The 21,928-nt window shown below is 37.6% G+C and overlaps 1 protein-coding gene across 2 annotated transcripts; it reads right to left on the reverse strand.

The window, feature by feature from the left end:
* Positions 1–348: 348 nt before the first annotated feature.
* Positions 349–18,374, reverse strand: LOC134536239 (tyrosine--tRNA ligase, cytoplasmic). Of its 2 annotated transcripts, none has more exons than XM_063375935.1 (12): positions 18,188–18,374; positions 17,084–17,316; positions 15,583–15,789; positions 13,578–13,753; positions 11,747–11,868; positions 11,128–11,268; positions 10,244–10,432; positions 9,316–9,531; positions 6,174–6,284; positions 4,184–4,334; positions 1,828–1,963; positions 349–510 (listed from the first exon to the last, which is right to left on the reverse strand). In XM_063375935.1, the coding sequence occupies exons 2-12, from the start codon at positions 17,312–17,314 to the stop codon at positions 397–399; spliced, it is 1,794 nt and encodes a 597-aa protein (XP_063232005.1). In that variant the 5' UTR covers positions 17,315–17,316; positions 18,188–18,374; the 3' UTR covers positions 349–396. The 2 variants fall into 2 exon arrangements, with proteins under 2 accessions (XP_063232005.1, XP_063232003.1); XM_063375933.1 differs by having other exon boundaries at positions 17,084–17,320.
* Between the last annotated feature and the right edge of the window lie 3,554 nt (positions 18,375–21,928).

A 21,928-nucleotide genomic window follows, 5' to 3' on the forward strand; every position in this document is an offset into this window, starting at 1 on the left:
TCCAGTTTCTTCTACTGCCTGTACTACTGCTTACAAAATATAACAAGGAAAGGTTACCACCAGGGCCACAAGGGGCCCTGACAGAAATTCGCAGCAGCCCGAGAAGTCATCTCGGAATACAGCGCTTGCAGTTGTTCGCTGCCCATATTTAGGCCTATACGCAAGCAATAAGCATAAAACTTAAAAATATACAGAAAGTTTCCCATTAAAACATAGGTTTTGTCATTCAAAGCAGACAATTTCGTTATCTGCCAGCAGCTCACATACCCCCATACAGGAAAACTAGGTAAGATGTTACGGGGAGAGTGTAAGGGGGACGGCAGGGAAAGCGAGTGAAGCAGAACAAAGTGCGTGGTTCAGAGGGTTTATTGTCGCAGGCTCGCAGCGGGCACGGGGCTACTTGACGAGGCCCTCGGAGAGGTGACGGCACAGCACGGGGTTGTGTTGGTCCACCTGCAGGGCACAGCCCCGCCACTCCACCTCCCCGAAGAAGTTGGTGGTCAGATCCGCCTGCGGGCATACACCGTCTCCACTATGGACACTTCGAGGCACACATCTCACGGACAAACATTTCCTAACCGTCACGTACAGACGTGCTTCAAATTGGTTTCATTTTTTTTCTTCCCCAAGTCTTATTGACTTGACAACGTCTAATAAATCGACGAACGCCGGCTGCACGCACGAAAAAATGTCCCGTTACACACATTGTTCCATTACACTGTGTCCCGTTACGCTCATTGTACGCTTGCGCCGCATCTATCTCTCTTCCACTCGACTGTTTATAAAGTGAAGTGAAAAGTTAATGTGGTTTTCATTGCTTATTACAACAACAATTTCGGCAATAAAGGTTAATTATTCTTGCATTTTAAAAATCTGATTGCGAGTATAATTTGAAGTATTTATTCTTTTATTATTAAAATAAAAATGATTCAGTTTTATTCATAAAGTATGCAATCATTTCATCAATGTTTTGTTATGATGTTGTCACGTTAAACTATCGACCGTAAACCAACTTTACAGACAACCAATTTTTTTTTAAAAACTACGGAGTTATGTTTTAATTTCACTGCCATATGCTTCATGTCGTTTCAATGTTCTAAAATAATTTTGAAATGGTTTAAAAAAAAATATATGAAAAACACATTAACTAGGCAGACTAAATTAAATTTGAGTTTCAGTGTGCCCCATCATTTAATCGGAATCAAAACTCGATACGGCATTCACATATGCAAACAAAATATTGCATTCTTAATAAAACCTAGTTTTATGTGATGTTGAAAACAGATCTTATTTACGCTGACCTACCGCATTAACATGTCAAAGTAGGTAAATAGGCTACAAGTAAAAAAAAATAAAATAAAAAATCAAAATTAACAATACATACGTATAGTGTTTTATAAATAGCAATAAGTCGGGACCTGAAAAATTTCGCTGTTTCGACGACCTTCAGGATAGTCTACACAGTCCTCTGTACACTCGGGCAAATGACGCCAGTTCAATTGGCTGCTGACTTGTGAGTCGTCTCAACTGGTTTGCCCGTGATTCATTACTTTCTTTTGGTTGAGGGTTTCTCATTGGCCCAGGGTCGCCCAGACGAACAGTGAGCCAATAGCAGAAGCAGCTTAAATGCATTATGGAACATGAATTTCAGACCATCGCGAAATGAGCCTGAGAATTTATTCCGGTCTCTAGCTGTAAGTCAGTCTTGAGTCGAGAGAAACTATTGTAGTATGTATATATTTCCACATGCGGGCACGCGCTGGTGAAACGAACAGGACTCCCAGAGAGCGAGCGGCCGGTGGTGGGAGGGCAGGACGGCGCACGCACCTGCACCTTCTCCCACAGCTTGTCGGAGGCCTTGAGCACGGCGTCGTGAGGGCCCGTGTGCCCGCTCACGTGAACAGGCGCGCCGGCCGGCACCTGGTTCAACGGCTGCACCATCTCCAACTGCTTGGTGTTCTTGCTGCAAGCACGCACGCACAGACACTCTCTCGTGAGCGTGTGTGTGTATATATATATATACACACACACAGTCCCAGGGTGTCCACAAGGAAAAAAAATATTACGTACCAACTTAGGCGAGAAAAAATTACTAGATTTGAAAACAAAAAAGTACTAAATTATAATTTGTTATGGTTTTAACTATGTATTTAGGAAGTTATTATGACATTGCAATGCTCGAACTTAAATATCACACACCACGCAAATACACACACATTCCATTTATTTATTTTGTATTTCTGTTCCGTTGATCCCACATGGAGTCGAGGGAGGCTCCGGGATATAGAACATGTCACGTTATACATGCAGTTCCCTTTACATACAAATATGTACATATGTGCAGACATTAATATTTACATGATGCAAGTTAAAAAAAAAAGTACAGAACATGTTACACGATTTAACTGTATAGTGATACTTAATGTTTTATGCAAAACATGAAGCAGCTGTTATCACAAGTCCATAGTTTTTAAAAATAATTACGGTTACTAATAAAACATAGTGCAGTTACTGTAATATTATTATATTAAACAAAAAAGTACTAGATTTGAGCGTAAATGTACTAGACCACTAACAGTACTAGATCTAATAGGAAAGTACTGACTGTGGACACCCTACACAGTCTCTCATCTTCAGGAGAGATCACTAGAGGTCTCTTTTGCACCCCAGCAGTTGTAAGAGTGAGGAACAAATGAACCTAGGTCAAATAGAGTTGGTAACTCAGATACAGGAGAAGAGAAGAAATTGAGGTTTAGTTTTTATACATATTTTTTTACCTGATACAAAAGCAGACATCTTGGGGTGGAAAAAAAAAAAAGGAATTAATATTCGCCTAAATGTGAAACTCCTTAGGCAATTCATAATATTCTGTCACAAATAATGAGAGCTCAATCGAACTATGTTTCATATGAATCTTCAATACAAATATACTCCACATAACCTGAAGTAGCTAAATAAATACATGTTAACCGAAATACTTTAATTCAAAATATCATGAGATATAAATATATGATCACCGTCATTTGTAACGTGATACATAAGTTATACATTGTCCTAAAAATCACAATAAATTGGACATTATGAACAACACAGAAGCGGATGATTGCGCTGAAACAACCAGCAGACGACTTGCCCTCGTGATCTGAGAGCGGTTTGTCCCCTTGAGTAAAACGGCCACACGCCATACTGTTTCCAGCCAGGAGGTAAAACGCGCAAGGGCGCCCTGAGAGTTAAAAGGTCAAAAAGAGACACTGAATAAAACTAACCTCAGGGTTCCCATACTTTTGCTCTTTCCCTGACTTTTCCCTGTCATCCCTGTCCTACCATACATTTTTGCCCTGTCTTATTATTAATCAATTTTTTGCAAGATAACATACAGATCTCAACAGGAATCAACTCAATAGAGCTCAACATAAGATATCAAATTGTTAGGGAGAAGATTATGTATATGGTGAATTGTGATAAAACCGAAATAACACCATAAAACATGTCAATACAAAATAAAACACCAAAATGAAAGTGCATATACACCATTACTATGAATAAAAGTATAAAATTAAAAACCATAAAACAGATCTCCTGTTTTAAAAACGAAACAGACCTAAAAATAAAACCATAAAATCTTGTCCCTAGTAAATGACCAAGAAAATGAAAAACATGGCGTCTGAGACCACACCTTAAGGGGCCTGCCTCGTCAGGGGTGTATGGGTGTTAGTGAGGCAGAATGATAAGCGCGATGCTCGCTGGTGCTTCTAGCGCGGTATAGCCTCTAAGCGCAAGGCTCAGAACTGGCGCGCAGTCTTCTCGTCGTCACAGGATAACTGTGAAATTTGAGCGGTGACCATAACATTAGTATATGGCCGAGAAATGAAGTTTTAATGCAAGTCCCTTAAGTGCTTTCAAGAATCTGTACTGGTTGTTTTATGCCTAAAAATTACTCTGAAAAAACGCCTTTTAGCCATTCTAACTCTTCTAAAAATACAGTTTAAAAACTTAATCCGAAATCAAGAGTACTTTTCGGCCCTCAATGAACTCTTAAATGCTTTTTGTAAACAGACCCCACTGGGATATCCTGAGTAGTTTTGAAATGGCGTTGTTCTTCCTGAAGCTCTGTGCACCGTGTGTGTACCCGGGTAGGCGGAGCCCTTAAGGCGCAGGCACCTACCACAGCCGCGGTACTCACTAGAAGGCGAACAGGACGTGGCAGTCAACGACCAGGCCCCGGTTCTTGGTGGGGGCGACGTTGCTGACGACCACGACCGCCCGGTCCCGCATGGAGTCCACCGGCGTGTACGAGTCCAGGGACACCACGTCCGTGCGCAGGGACGCCTCGCCTGGGGACACGGCACGCACTTCTGGGACACGTCACGGTCGACGAGACAGTTTGCCATCGAGTATGTTCCAGTTAATTACAGTATTCACCTGAATATAAAATCTGTGGAAACGAAAAGTGGGGGGGTCGCGTTATGATCGAAAACACGCATCTTGCCACTGGGAACAGCCTAGTTGAACTACAGGCTCTACCTCTTAAATGTGTGACTTATGCCACTTTAGTCCGGGGGTTCCTGGACCCCTGCTCAGGCTGACAGATGAGAGATGCAGGGTGTGGGAGGGTGTGCAAGTGTAGTTTGTCCCTGGGCTTGTTCTGCTTCTCTTCACTGAGGCTGCTGGGATTCTTTCTCTTTCACCCTCCCAGGGTACCACCAACCACACTTTATCACCAATTTCTATGCTTTTCTGAACAGATCTCATTTTTGAACTACATTCATAAAATAAATATATTTTTTTAAACTGCAACTTGGTGTTTCAAAAGAGTCCAAGTCATTTACTCTACTGACGGAAGCGGCTAGAATGGGGTCTAGTAAAAAAAAAAGGAATAAATATAATTATTTAAATAATTTTCAAGTGCTACATACTTGAATTGCGATTTCGTATCCAAAAAGTCTTTTCCAATAAAATTATAATCAAAATGTATGGGGCTGCATTATGTTAGGGTAAGTACGGTACATAGAAGTTCAGTTTTTCCATTCTTCCACTTTTGTTAGTGTCAGCACAACGCCTGACTGACGATGGAAGATGAGTGATGGGTCATTATGCTCGTTGCAGGCCTGAGGAATTCGTGCTATTCATACGAACACAGAGCAGATTCTGAGCAATACACGCTGGATCGACTCACAGTAGCACTGAGATGCACCTTGACTGGTTTCACAGTAACAACGAGTTGCCCAAGGTGCACCTGAACCGGTTACAGACGAAAATGAAGCAGCTGTGTGACCAAACCATTTACAGCACAGTTAAAATGATGGAAGTATTTCGGATCTTGTCATTGTCTACTGAGCACACTACGTTGAGCACATGTGGAACTGTATAGTCTGGCATGGAGCTGTATAGTCCGGCATGGAGATGTATAGTCTGGCATGGAGATGTATAGTCTGGCATGGAGATGTATAGTCTGGCATGGAGATGTAGTCTGGCATGGAGCGAGAATAGAGACGACTCCGAAAAGTAACAGTGACTCTAGTGATAACTACGGACAGGAAAAATTAGAATCTATTATTTTATGTAATTATAATTGTGTAATTAGCATTTTTACTGTAACATATTTAAAACTGAAATGACATTCTAAATATTTACAAACTAAAAATTCATGTACACAAATAGCTGCAAAATAACACTCCATTTAAATTTTGTACATAAAAAAAATGTAATTTTTTCAGTTCTCGCCAGTGAAGTGTAAACGTTCAACTTCAATAACGAGCAAATTCACGTCTTTTCATGTAAATACAAATAAACTTATAAAATGAAACTCTGGTATGAAATTTAATTTATAATAAATTCTTTAAAATAAAGTTGAGCGTGATAAATACACAGAAATTGTGTTTTCAAATGGATTTCTTGACGCGAAAAACACATACGTAGTTTTCACACCCGCCACAAGAATTTGTTGCTGGATCGGCTACACTGACTTCTCAATCACCCCGATTTGCAGAGCCAAATTTTAACTATACCTACAATGAAATGACTCCGATAAAAGCGAAAAAGACTTGAAAAAAAGAATAAACCATGGCTTTGGTTAACTATTTTCGACAAGGAATTTCAGTAGAACACCACCCAAGTACTAAACACTAGAGATGAGCAACGAGCGAAGGTGGACGAAGGCAGAGCAGACCCACCCAAGGAGATCTTGAGGACCACCTGGTTGGCGGGGGCCGGCAGCAGCGTCGCCTCCGCGATGACCCCGACTTGGAAGTGCACCTTCCAGGGGCAGACGATGCTGGCCGGGACTGCGGGCACACAGACACCCGTCACAGCACGGCAGGGGAGTGGTCACCAGGGTCGGTCGATGCAAACTCAACGGGTTAGACCATGGTCAATACCAGGTAGTTTTTTAAAAAAAACATTTTTTTTAAAAAATAATGTTTCTTAAAAAATATCATCTTAATTTTTTTAAGTTATACTTCTTTAGGCGCGTAATGGAAAAAAATTATGAGAGTGAAATTTTAAGATGCGCGCGCACCATGTGACGGCATTTTCACACGTGTATGAACATGAACCCACATTAGGGGACATACCAAACGTATTGGTGTGCCAAATGAAACTTTATGATAGTGAAATTACCATGGAATTTATTTTGGTAAACTAAAATAGTCAAAGTAAAGAGTAAATTCCAAGGTTTTAAAAAAAAACCACTTTAGTTTGGTATTACATCAAATATAATACACATTTTCCTCGTAAACTTCCGTCAGAGCAGTGGTTGTATTGTGCGGTCAATATGCTGAAGGGCCGTGGTTCAAAACTTGGCGGTAGTTTTTTTTTTTTTTTTTACTTTTTTTGAAGTTATGCTTCTTTAGGCACGTTATGAAAAAATGATGAGAATGAAATTTTAAGATGCGTGCGCATCACTGTAACACAAAATTAACAGGTTGAAGCTGCCCGCTAAACCGCTCATTAAGTCTCAAATAAAGCTACCAACAAAATAGAAATAGAACTTCTATTAGTCGCGCATGTTGGCATACTGTTTTCACTGTTTTCATATTTATAATATTTATCCACATGTTTCTAGTTTCTACATTCACAACACGTGTTTTAGTTTCATACAAGTACGAAATATATATGTGCTAATAATTTATATTCAGTAGTGATTTAAATTGAATATTTTGATTAATATTATTTACTATTCGTTAATATTAGTAAAAATAATTGTACTTATATACTTTTTCAAGTGCTCCAATATAATTGAGGTTAACTATCTGTATGTATTATTTATTAATATAAATAAAATATTATTAAATTATTAATGTAAAATATTTATTATTGGTTATTTAATATTTACAAAATATAGAAATCAATTTAATAAATATTTAATAAAAAATTTGTGATAAAAATGAAAATCAAACATCTAATTAAATTATTAATTTTTAATATTTATTATTAAATTTAATAATAATAATAAATATTTATAATAATAAATGAACAAATTTAATGAAAATTTTTTTATAAAAATAAAAAGTGAATATTAATTTTTTTTTTAATATTAAATAATCAATAATAAATATTTAAAATTAAGAATCTTATAATATTTAGTACAAATTATGTCATATATATTTATTATTCTCTTAATTTTATTTATTTAATTTTTCAAATTTAAACTGAACTTTATTGACTGTGTTGACTATATTTTTCCAGCCCTTTTATTATTTTATTGTCCCATTATTTTTTTAATGAAAGATCTAATTCAACTCTAATAACAAAATTTGCCCATTAATTTGACTTGTGATTCACAGAAACAAAAAAAAAATTATTATGTACTAATAAAGACTTTTTTATTTTAATTATCTGAGTAGTTGTAAATTAAACCCTGCTTAATACTCCTCTAAAATTAAAAATATTAAATAGTTAATTCTTATTCTGTGGGAAAAATTCTATGGAGAATCCTCCTCCTGTGGGAAAATACCCTTTCTGCAGTTAAGTATCAATCAGATGTGCAGATTTGCTGGACATCAGTTCTTTGATGTTATAACGTTTCTAGTTCAACATGAGAGGCAGAAAAAGGGATGTTCATGTTGTATGGTTTTCATTTGAACATGCTGAGAACCAAAATAAAGTAATAAAAAAAGCTCGTTTAAACCTAAAAAACCTGGTTTTAACCATAAAAACCAGTAAATAAACATGTTTTTTTCCCCCACCTTGGCGATCACACTGATAATCTCTTGCACTGTACAGCATGCTTGGAGATTATGTAATTTCATATCTTCTTAAAAATAATAGTGAAAGTTGAAGTGATTGTAATCATTGGGAATTGGTTCCAAAATCATAGTAAGCAATCACAAAAGGGGTAACTCATATTTTAGAAGCTTCAGCACTGCTTGTAATAAATAGCACAAAGTCACGACTTACACCAGTTCCAAATGACCATTTAATGGACAGTAGATCCATATTTTTACAACCAATAAATTGGAGATCAACTACTTAGCAAGGTTATTTAACATTTAAGTATCCACATTCGCTGTAATAAACTTTAGAGCATGTAATCAACTGAACATGCCCTGTTTTAAGGTTAAGTTCAGATTAGTACCCACATCTTTGGATTTACGTACACCATTTTATAATTTTTGTCATCATCACCTGAAGTTCTTATACTCTGTTACAATCAGACCAAAATAATAGATTTATTCACGCAGGCGAACACAACTCCAATGAACATAATAATTACACAAGTCTATGACTGTTAGCTTGAGTACTGCCCAGAGCTAGGTTTTATGCCCTGTTAAGCCACAACATCCAATAAATAGGGACGAGATTATTCAGTGAGTTTAAATAAAACCCAAAAGACACCAAAAAAGCACGCATAACACCCAAATGCAAGTTAATACACCTTAAAGAACTGAACTTCAAGTTGTATCCTGGAATTATTAACATTTAACCAAAACTTAAATCAAATTAAAAAAAAAAGTAATCTTTTAATAATTAAAAATCAAGGAATGTCATTTATGGACAAAAATAATTGTACCAAAGTGCATAGATAAAAAAAAAATTAATTTACTTGGTTTTATTAGGCACCTCATATTTGATCATGATCACTTTTAAAACAAAAATGCTCAATAAATAATTTTTATTGTTCTAAATGTATCTGTTTAAGACCAATTTATTCCAAATTATTTCATCGCTAAAATGCAGCATATATTTTTCCCCACCATTTTGGTGAAGAATTACAAAACAAGCGCTAATGGTCTAATGGACTATTGTTGTGAAGAATCACGAAACAAGCCACGCACTCTCGTCTGCGGCGACCTGGAATCCGGCGAGCGCACGCACCCTTGTAGGAGCCGGGGTAGGCCCTCGCCACGAGGCGCTGCAGCCGGCGCGAGGAGAATGCAGCCCGGATGGGCGCCAGCAGGGCGTTGACACGGCCCTCCACGGCTGCCTTCAGGTCCCCCGGGTGGATCAGGCCGGCCTTGAAGTCCCGCTCCAGCTCGTCCCTGTCGCGGTACTCGTGGGCCTCAGCCGGGCTGCCCCGGGCCACGGAGATGCCTGCCGGGAACACCGCACACTCTCCTGGCCCCCACGCTATCCGACAACAGGCCGGCCTTCGAGTCCAAGCCAAAGGATTTTTTACTTCAAATTTTTTTACAGTAAACTCCCTATTATCCGCGCATGCCACGAAAAAATGCAGCACACACGTAAATCTGCATTTTATCACAAGCGAGCAAAATTTGAACTCTACTGACTAGTGTATTGTGTGCAGTATACAGTGAAACGCCACAGACCTTCTCGGAACTCCCTCAGTAGGCCGGCATGCGTTGCTATTTTTGTCTCTGTCGCACTTTGTTTATGGTCGTATGGTTGCTTTTTTTTAGTGTCTAACGTTAGTGTCTAACGAAGTCTCTGAGTACGTACAGTACTGTATCTATGTTACGAAGCAAGTACCGAGCACCTTTACGTTTACATCACCGACATGTATTGTATGTTAATTATTCAGTAAAATACAAACATTTTAGCATCATCAAAAATAAATATTTTTTACTATTAATTGTAACTTTTTCCTGAACATAAATTTTTATATTTCAAAGTTGAAATTAGTGTTTCCCTTTTTTGTTTCCCATTTTCGGCTCTTTTGCGGATTATCCGCGATTTCCACTATCCGCGGTGTCCCTTCTACTTAATTTCGCGGATAATCGGGAGCGTACTGTATATTTCTTCAGCTCCGCCACGGCACGACACGGCACGTCACTCTCGCGCTCACCGCTCTCCTGCGCGGCGGCCAGCGGCAGGAGGATGTACTTCAGGATGGACAGCATGCCGTTGTCCTCCACGTTGCCCGGCTCGCAGAACGACTTCTTGATCTTGTTCTTGACCACGTGCGGCGGGTCGAGCAGGTCGATCTTGCTGTCCTCCTCGGACGAGGACATCTTGCCGCCCGACAGCCCGGGCACTGCGCACACCTTCCTCAGTCCGTGCCCCTTCCAGCCACATTGCACAGAGAGAACAACACACACATGCACAGGATCGTGCTAGTCGTCGCTTAAAACACATCGCAGCCCGACAGTTTTTTTTTTGTTTCTCCATGGAAACGTAAGCATTTGGCATTTTCTCACCACGTGTTTTGTCAAAAATCCCAACAGAATGCTCTGCTACGGTTTTTTTTTTCCGTGACACCGGCTATCATTCAGTTCCAGCTTGGCGCAATAAAGATATTAAACTCTCCTGAAATTTTTTTTGCTTTTTTTGTCACATAGGCAGATGTTTCTCAAGCAAAACGAAATGCTCTTTCTTGTGAAAGGCGAAACGTGGAACACAAATAAATGAAAGAATTACTTCAGGCAACTTGCAGGAGGGTGCACAGAATTTACAGTGGAGGGAAAGGAGTGGGATGGAACCACTTTGACTGCAGTTTGCTTTCCATATTGTTTCCATTTTCTGGTGGGAATAATAGATTTGTAGGATTTAAGGGTGGGGGGGTGATATCACCCCCTCCGCTTGCATAAGCCCCTGACTTCTGGCCTTTGTGAATTACGGACCACATGTCCCAAGCCTTGCTCGGCATGACTGACTCCAGAACACAAATAAAATCAACATCCAGCCGTGACCCAACTCAAAGCACGCCTACACTAAACGCAGGCCACTTGCCTAGAGGGTTCATGAGGTGTATCCGCTTGGCGTAGCCGAGCTGCGGCAGGTACTTCTCGGCGAAGGTGAAGATCTTCCTCTGGTCCGCGCCCCCGAACTGGGCGTCCACGTGTAGGTGCTCCTCGTCAAGCGCCTGCAGGCCTGCCAACATGTCACAACGTGCTCCCAGGCCTGCAAACATACACCTCAGCCTCTCAAGCAGAGCGCTTCGGACCCATTCACACCATCGCACATCCATCAGTTCGATCTACTGAAACTGATGACACTCAGAATGGATATAGCGAATCAGACTCATTTCAAAAATAAAGTAAATGACAAAAAAGTGTAACATTCACAAGACCAAAAATTTATTCAGAAATTTCAAATTTTTTTTTTCCGAACACAGTACATACATGCAAGATTTTCATTTGTAACCATTATCTGAGATAATGAGTTTTTTATATTTCTCTCTTTTTCGCTTTAATCGCTTTGCATAATTTTTTCTTGGTCTGTTTTAAAGAGTGGAAAGCATAGCTCAGCCGTGTGCTTGGATTTGATTGAATAAATATTTCGAGTTTGAGCATTACGGGATATTCAATCCAAATGAGAAAGGAAAGCGGGGCGAGGCGGGACGGGCTACCTGGGTACAGCAGCCCCGACAGCAGGGGGTGGTCCACCTGCTTGACGACCTCCGCCCCCGCCTTCTTGGCGTCGTGCTCCGTGATGAGCGAGCTCAGGCGGTACACGTCCATGGTGTACTTCCTGCACAGCCGTGCACACTGCCGTCACCTCCACACCACGGCAACAACACTCACCCCACGCTCTCCAACGCTCTCGCGCAGCTTTTAACAGCGACTGGTCGTTTTCCTCGTCCTTTCTCTTCGCGGTTACAAATACAGCAGTCTCCCGCTAATCCGAACTGGGGGCGGGGCTGAACACTGTCTGGATCACTGAAAGTCCGGATGGAATGGAACTTGTCTTATAATACACGTGAATAAAAAGTTTTAGTTGGGTAGAATTATAAAAAATGTATGTATTTATTTTCATAAATACAACTTTCCCAACAGCTTAATTTCAGTTCTAATACTACTGTACACGTGACACAGCAGTCGACTAATCAGCAGCAAGGATTTGAGCTAGAAAAAAAAGGATGACACATACAGGGCCGGTGCAAGGTAAGTTGGCGCCCTAGGCGAAAAACCTTAATGCCCCCCCGGCCGGACACCCCAAAAAAAATTTTCCTTGCCTCAAAATACATCATGTAAGCCTAAGATTTTGTCAACAATCAAATATAAGCAGGCTTGTGTTTATTTTTTTTTTTACTTATTACAAATCATGAACAGGTCACCGTGGACTTTAAATAATTACTTATATCAATATAAACATTCCAAACTGTTACAAAAATCCATTTTCCTCTAGTTTCAATAATCGTTAAACATATTATATCAGCTGTTATGTGTCATGCTGCGCCGCCGCCAGCTACTTGGCGCCCTGGGCGGTCACCTAGTTCGCGGATATGGACGCGCCGGCCCTGGACACATACAGTATTTTTAAAATAAATTTTATAATTTAAGGGTTTCACATTTTGCTCCTGGGAACAGGACCCACCCATTACCAGAACTTCAGCTATGCTTATACTAATCTCCTTGATTTCACCCCTCTGCCCGCCCAGTTGGATTTAGCATTTCCCTCAAAAATTCTTATGTAAAACAATTTATAAAAATGTTCCACATAGTATTAAGCACTGTAATTTGTGTTCTTTAGCAAATTTATAGCCCATTATATTTGTAAAAAAATTAAGGTTTTTGCTTACATAATTACACGTCACTCCCTAGAAATTTATTTCATGGATTTCCACAGGCAGGTAACACACACAGATTATAGCGAAACCTTAATAATAAACACCGGGTTAATAAAAAACTCTCATTAATACAATCTGTTTTTACAGTCTTCAGAAATTACGTAGAAGTTACAGTGCTACATATGGTTATTATGTAATACAAATATTCTAGAATAATGTACAAAAAAAAAAAGTGAAGTTTCAACTGAAATAATACAGATGCCACTACTTTGGTTCACTATAGGTTGGGAAAAAAAAAAAAAGGTTAGAAATAGTATTCTTCCAAATTGACGGTAGTACATATATTTTTGTAGGTAATATTCTTGTCTTAATTCCTATTAGGTGTGATAAAGGTGAGATTATTTTTTTTCGAGTCACATGTATCGCTGTTAACAAAAAAAATTGAATTTCACAAAAAAAAAAAAAAGAGAAAAAAAAGGTTTGCATTTGGTGCAGTATGAACTAGCGTGAAAATTCTAACTTTATTTGAATTTGATTAAAAATATACAGGAAAAATTATAATTCAATTATTTAACAGTCTGGTCGATACAAACCTTGTTATTGCACAGTGACAACAGGTTTGTGTTATCGAGGCTCGACCGTGCTCTCAGAGCTCCGGGCCGGGACCCACCTGGAGAGCTGGTACTCGGTGCCGCGCACGAACTGCAGCTGGGCCACGTCGACGCCCAGGCCCTGGAGGGTGGCCTTGACGATCTGCTCGTAGTACTGTGTGCGCAGGTCCAGCATCTCCCAGGGGGCCTTCATGTTGTCCAGGTAGGCGTGCAGGTCCGCCAGCAGGATCGTCACCTGAACCCCCACAGCGAAGCACACCGTCGCTGACACACAACTGCTTCCTCGCATCACCTCAACTGTCTCATCAATCCAGGCATCAGAAACAAATACTACAAAAATACATTTTTTAACAAATGCTTTCTATTTCAATAAGTTACATCAGTTGCAAAAAAAAAACAAAAAAAAAAAAAACTAATACTTTAATTTTAAGATAATATATTGTGATACTACAATAGATCACACAATACTGAAACTTTAATTTAAATAATTTATTTATGTTTTTCAGTATTTGTTTACATTTATTTATTGATGTCAAAAAAAAAAAAAAAAAAAATATATATATATATATATATATATATATATATATATATATATATATATATATATATATATATATATATATTTCAGGTTTATTAACTTCTAAAGTTGTTTTGGATATTGCTAAGAGCATTAAAACCTTTCTCGTCATCTTTAAATACTCTTAAAGCCTCTAGGTTCTTAAATTTATGGCACTATTAATGTTTTATACGACTTCACTCAGAGGTCTTGATGTATTTTGATTCTCATGCGAACCGACGAATTCTGAACTGGCAAAATTTATTTTTATCGCCAAATTACTGAACTCTTGTATCTGTTGTAATGTTTTTTTACTTTTATGCATAAGTGTTAGCAACCTTGTTTTCAATTTTGTGTAATTTAAATTTTAATAGTAATAATAAACGTAATCTAATTATTTTTTTTTTTTGAGTTTAATAAATACTTCAGTTGGGTACATTTAGAAACTGGTCCAACAACGATTAACGATTAAGAAGTGCATTATAGAGAAAATTAACTCTGTAACTGTGAGGGGCTGCATTATGTAAAGTGGTCCTCAACAGTAGGGGCATTACAATATCAATTTTTTTTATATAACTGTAAAGTCATGAGAGCTTTTCAAATTGCAAAATCAATTCCTTTCCAACTAAGCTACGACTGCCCATTTAAACTGATACACACCTAATCAAAATACAAGTTTATATATATATATATATATATAAAAAAAACCTGTGTGAAAACTTTTGCATACGGCAGCGGACAAAAGGAACGCAGCAGCACATACAGCAAGATTTGGTCATTTTAAGTCTACTGCTGTCTTGATGGTACTACTGCTCACAGATATAAACATATTTTAGGTAATAAAATGTATATATCTTTATGTATTTAGTAGAGACAAGCGTCTTATTTTTTGTCCAATTTCATTTTTAAGCAGAAGATTTCTGTGTTATGGATTTTATTATTTATAAAACCAGTTTTGTAATACTTGTTCCACCAAAATAATGGTAAAATTCATATGCTGCATTTTAATAATAAAATAATTTGTAATGAATTGATCTCAAACATATATATCCATAAAAATTAATTATAGTGTGTTAATTTTTTTAGGGATTCAATGAGAGATGAACAATAAAACAAATTAAATTAATATTTTTCTGATGCATGCAGTTAGGTACAGAAATGCCAATTCCGTGAATATCAAACATTAATATTACTTTTTTTTTTTAATGATTTGAATTGAAATTTAGTTAAATGCTACTTAATTCCATGATAGTATTACTTGCACTGTGGATGCAATTAGGAGTATTAACTTCCGCTTCAGTGTTATGACATGCTTCTTGGCGTTATTTCAGATTTATCGCAGTTCACCTCATAGTCTTGTCCCTAGCAATTAGTTGATAATGATTGAATATGACAATAAAAACAAGAATGAATCCCAAAGACTAAAACTATGTCGACAATGTGCTCCTGTATCAAGGCAAGACAAGTGTTGCGAAGGAGGCCAGGGGTGTGGGTGTGAGGAGGGGTACCTCGCAGCCGGCGGCCAGGAAGTCGGCTATCTTGGCGATGGGCACAAAGTAGCCCACGTGTATGCGGCCGGTGGTGGAAGTGCCCCAGTACACTCGCAGCCTCCGGCCCGCCTGGAGCAGCTCGGCCAGCCGGTCCTCTCCCAGGACCTCCTGCAGGTGGCGGCAGATCACGTCCCGCCTCGCCTCCCAGGAGCCGGCTCCACCGTCCTGCCACACCACACCGCTGACGCTCCGCGCCTCGCACCACCGTTTGTAACATCGCAAAACACCTTGTTAAATAGATAGCTAATGCACAAAAATTAATATTTTGTTGGTTGCTCCAATTTGTACTGATGAGCCCATATCGTCCAGTTTTATCTGTGGAACACATATCCAACCCAAGCATACGTACTTACTATCAGAAATTTATAGCCCTAACATTTAATTTTATCACTAATTACATTTACTGTTAAGACAGTAAAACACATCTTTATACTTTAAATGAGAAATTCTATTTATAAAAAAAACAGCCTTTAAACTTTTTACATAAAATCTAATCATGTGGCCCAAAATTCACGAACTGTACTGCGCACGTGTTGTACGCTGCCAAGTAGGTAACAAAAAAACATTCAAATAGCGGTGTTTATCTATTATTTGCACACTATCAGTCTTTATTAATGAGTTTTAAGGATTATTAGTGAAATTTAAGGACTTTTTAGGGCCTTTATTTAATTAATGAGGAATTCAGGTCTTTTTAAGGATATTAAAAAGGCGTACGAACCATGTACTCCACACTTGCCTTTTGGCCATTGTGGAATTTCAGGAAGGCCAGTATTCCATCAAAAATCTTCAGCAGCCTTTGAATAATAAGTATATTTAACTAAATAAGCTCTGAAAATACATAAAGCAACTATTGTGATACACCCTACTTTATAAAAAATAACTTGGTTAAAACATAGGATGTTCATAATTTATTTGATTACAAAATAATTGATGATAATAATTTTCAAGATTAGAGAATACCATTAACTACGCAAAGAGGAAAGTGTTATTAATACTAGGATATCTTGCACCATTTATAAATGAAGAGGAATCTTATCTGTAGTGGTCCTATGGAGGGGTGATAGATAACCCCCCCTTCCGAAAAAAAAAAACCAGTAACTAAAAAGAACAGGCGCAATTTATAAAATTAATCTACTTCAGACCACATCTAAACTTTAAAATAAGTTCAATAATTACGAATATGTAATTATGTTTAGTGTTGCTGTACTGTGTATAAATTATTATTATATTTTTTACTTTTCAAGGTGTCAGAAATAAGTTAAAATATCCTTTAAGAGGCATTTTGTAAATATAATTTTGGACTTTTTATCTAACTGGGAGGTATTCCATTCCACCCAAAACTCTCCGGTCGTCTGCCCCCCACAAGGCGCTGGGTCACCTCTGTCCGAGCGGGCGGGGCCCTCAAAGAGCAGCAGAGCAGAGGCTAGGCGCAGCGCCGCTCAGGGGCGCCACCACTCACCCCTCGACTGAGCGCCGGGGACGGCATGGCCAGCAGCTCGTCCGGCTCGTACGTGGACATGTGGCGGAACCAGCGCAGCAGGCTGGGGAAACCCCCCAGCGTCGCCTGCCGCTCTGCGAGCGCCTTGAACAGCCCCACGTCGCTCTGCGTGGGGAGCGCTCCCTCCGCGAAGCTGTGCTCCAGGAAGTGGCGGTCCAGGTCTCGGGGCTCCCTCGTCGCCAGCGACTCCATTGCTACCTGCACCCAGCGGCTGTGTTACTTCAAACTGAACATAAGGCACATCCAATCATAGTGTGAAACAACATTAAAAATACTGTACAAATGGGTGAACAGCACGCCCACAGAGTTTCCTCTGCTGTACTAACATGGGGCGGATTGCGTTGGCACATGCTGTTCCTAGTTACACAAAACAGTGAATGGGGACACCATCATTAACTGATTGCCTTCTTGTGGTTCAGCGGAGTTCTACGCACACCCAGTGCGAACCCAGTTTTAGGTGATGAAATAATAAAAATATAGCTTTCTCATTTTACAGAATAATAAAAAAAAATTTCAGGAGAGGTAATATGTCTTTTCAAATATTTATTTATCTGCTATTTTAAGGATGCAACCCTCTCCTAGATGACTGCCTAGAGTACAACAAATACCCTTACATTTTTAGAATATATTTAGCACGAAGTCGCACTGATTCAGTACTATAGTTAAAATTTCTTAATGTATTATATAAAAAAAATTTGAAATTAAATATCCTAATAGTGGTATATTTAAGAATAAGGGATCACCACTAATTAACACAAGTCATGGACATTTTTAATGACTCAATTTTCATTGTATCATTGATGCCTTATATAGGAGTGCAATGTTTCGAAAAACAGACCTAACCTGTAATAACCGTTGTTATAAAGCCAAAAGGATTTAATGACATTCAAATGGATTCATTTATGTCCAACATACACTGACGCCGCTCGCTAGTAGTTCTCAAAAGGAAACACCGTTTGCTAAAAAATTGTTACGTTTCACTTCAAGTGACATATGCGAGCATGTGACATGTGTTTAGTTTCATTTACATAAAATAATATTAAAATTCAGCAAAATAAGGTTTACCCAAATTACACTTGCAGAAGTACTATCCGTCACACCCTAGATTATTCGATGCACTTTATAATTACATTTAAGGTATTTTAACACATGTGTTGTTTTTTTAAACAGGAATCCTCTAACCTCAATTTCATCAATGAACACCGAAACTAGAATCGATTGTTAAACACATGGTTGTATCGATACATTTGTCAAATATTTTTAGCATGGATATTGAACTACTTATACAACCACAAATATAACACTTTTTCTAGATGTTATAAAGGAAAGCAACTCAAGAGAAATGTGTAACTTCTAGCTTTTTCGAAGAAGTGCTTGAAATCGAAAATGTAAATTTGAAGATTTGCAGAATGAATAAAGAAGAACAGTATGGATGGTACTGAGCAAAAGGAAACTAAGGAAACTTTGCTTTATAATGTGCAGTAATGAACGCACGGTTCATATTAAAAAATATATATATATTTTTATTGGCATTTATGAATTTTGGACATTTTTTTACAATTATGTGTGTTGAACTTAGTTTGACTCTATTTAAGAACTTAGTCTATGTTTTGACTAGTACTCTTACGAGCACTGGCATATTTTACATTAATATTATTTGTTGTTTTAATAAAAACATAAAATTGGCATCAATATTTATGTTAAAAACAGTGATATTTCAGTAATCCTTTTTTATTGTTTACATTTTGTTTTGTGTGTATAAAATAACGGTCGCTGTTTTGACAGTGCAGCAGCGCACCAATGAGCAGCGACATTTCAAAAATGTAGAACTTTTGAACCGTTTAAAATGAATACGTTCTTCTGTGTTCAGATGCCATCATAAGTGGATGTAACTTTAGAAATGCTACAAATATTAGTGAAATTTAGTTAAACAGAATAGCATACCTTGTAATTATGATATATAGACATTTTAAGTAAGTTAAAGCTAGACCTATATGGCAACTATCTACGGTGTTATTAATAGGAGCGAATTTAAGGTAAGTATTTAAAAGCATCGCATACGCCCGTACTACTCCTATACCCAATACATATAGCAAATACCATAAAAGTGATGCCAAGGGGTTTATTCTATCTATAACAGAAAGTCCTTTTGAAATGAACTAAACATTTTTTATAAATAAGATAATCCCACCTATTTGCGACAGTAAAGAACTTGAGAATTATTTAAATTGCAGTCAGAGGACACCCTGGAGCAAACAAAAATTGAACTATTATTTTAAATTTATCTTATCTGTAATATAAATGTGAAACTTGATGCTGACCGCCAATGTTTTCTCCGGTTGTACCACGGGATCAAACCAACAGGATAATGCCATGAGGATCAAGCATTCAGGATCCAGGGATAAACTTCAATATGTGAAATGGAAGAATCAGCGTATTTTTAATTTTCCATAGCTGGCTGCTGTTTTGTTATATAAAGATATACACGATTGCGGGTAAACAATGAATGGCGGCGGCAGTGTGAAATCACAGGTATTATAATGTAAAATTTAAACTGTTATTTTTCACGAATCAAAAGGAATTAAGAAATCATTCCCCTTCAAGGTAAATTTAGGAACGTGTGTACTATGTGGAAACCATGTTTTCAAATTTTTTCTTTCTTTCCGTTCTAAAAAGCCGCGATGCCCGATAATTACCGAGTAGGAAGCCATTTCGGTGGAACTATTTTTATTTAACAATCATATTGTGGCAAGAAATTGTCGAGATATTAAAATACTTAGGTGTAGTTCCTGCTTTAAAAATTAATTACTGCTTTTGTGTATAAGTCATTAGCAAAGTTTGTAAATAAAAAAAGTGTGGTTAGAATGGTTAACTAAAAGTTTTATATATTAACCCTTATTTATCTATATGTTCAAAAATTGTGCTCACAAATAGCTGGTCAAATGTCGCAGGATAATCATTTGGTAGTTAATATTGTTACTTACTAACACTGCCAAAAAATGTTGGATACCTCTTTGAGGGGCATTGAATTAAAAAAAAAAAAAAAAAAAGACCCTCCAGGGGCAGAAAAAAATATTTAAAAAAATTTTATTTTGGGGACTTACAATGAAATTATATGTTTGTAATACAACTACACTTCAGGTCACATTAAATTTTACAAATAACAGTGACTGGAAGGGGGTTAAAATGTGGTCTTTTTACTAACCACCACCCCACTACAGTGTGAATCAGAAACAAAAATGTTAACATTGAATATACTAAGTTTTTAAAAATTTAATTGTAAAATCAGACAAAAATTCCCCTTTTTTCCAGCAAAATACACTAACCAAAAAATTAGAAAATTAAAAATATTCATTTTGTGCCATAAAGTAAACAATGACAGTAACAATGCAAAAATACAATGTCAATAACAATCAATATTAGAAACAATTGTTCTCTTACTTAGCAGGATGTATGTTAACATTGTAATTGCACTCAGATATAATATATAATAGTTATATCATATATTATAATTTATGTAATAGTTATAACATATAACATATATAATAGTTTACTAACATTTTTCTTTTTACAATGAGGAAGCTGAATAAATGTAGCTATTTAAAAATATAATCTTTTTCCAGAGAGAGCCACAATAACAATACAAAATCAAACAATGCAAAAACAAACAATATCAGAAAAATGCTTAAGCAAAATATAACAATAATTTAAAAATCAAAGAAAAATTGTTTCTGTCAGAAATGTTGTTCAGGGGTGGTGATTAGCACAACTGACCACGTGGAAATGGGTATGTGGCAGCAAGAGAAAATTTTTTAAATACACAAAAATATTTCTACATATTCTCAGGATGGATACTTACAATAACAAAACGAAAACTCGCTCAAAATATTAAATTTACTACACAAACACTCAAAAATGCCAAGCAGTAAATAAAAACGTGACCACAATGTAATAAACATCCACTAGAAATGTTAACAAACATGCTGCCTGAACACAGGACGGTACATGTCCTGCCATCTAGCGGGTCACAGTCTAACAAAGACATGTGTTTAGTACGGATAGCTGTGATAGCTGTTTCCCCTGACGCGCACGATGAAAATAAAATGTGGTCAGCAGAACCAAATACTGTAGAGGGAGTATCTACAGTTTTTGGCAGAACTAACCACCACCCCTGTGTGGACATAATTTTTGGAGTTAGTTAACTAACCATCGCCCTTCAAAGAGACATCGCGAAATTTCGGTGGCCGAAATAACAGTAAGATTTCAATTGTGAACCGGGTTTGTTCACAAACAATACTTTTTTGTCACCTCTATTAAATATGCAGTAGTAATTATATTCAGGACTTATTTAAATGTACCGGTGATGAAATATCGGACACTTATTTTGTTCGATTGCGATGGTCCCATTGGAGAATAAACGCAGATTTACAATAGCCCGTCACCTCCCACCGTCTCCCACCCGTCTACGCATGCATTAGCGCATCTAGCCAAGCGGTTTACAACTTAACTTCATCCATCCGTCAGATTATTTTTCCAATTAAGTTGTGCTAACAATACACGCTTTTCTCTCGGAGATTCATACAGATTTTGTTTGGTGTTTATATAGTTTTCATGTATGTATGGTATTAGCATTTCCTCGGAAAAATTCAGAGTGGTGTTTTAATTGTTTGAACATGTGTTTTAAGAACCGCAATGTTATTATATCGTACAGAACATCTGAACAACGTATACAAACATCACAGGCCTGTATTCTGGCAACAATTGACTGTCTCAGCCAAAACCATAGATATAATCCATCCGTCCGTC

Source organism: Bacillus rossius, chromosome 10 (genome assembly GCF_032445375.1).
Source record: "Bacillus rossius redtenbacheri isolate Brsri chromosome 10, Brsri_v3, whole genome shotgun sequence".
Lineage (NCBI taxonomy): Eukaryota > Metazoa > Arthropoda > Insecta > Phasmatodea > Bacillidae > Bacillus > Bacillus rossius.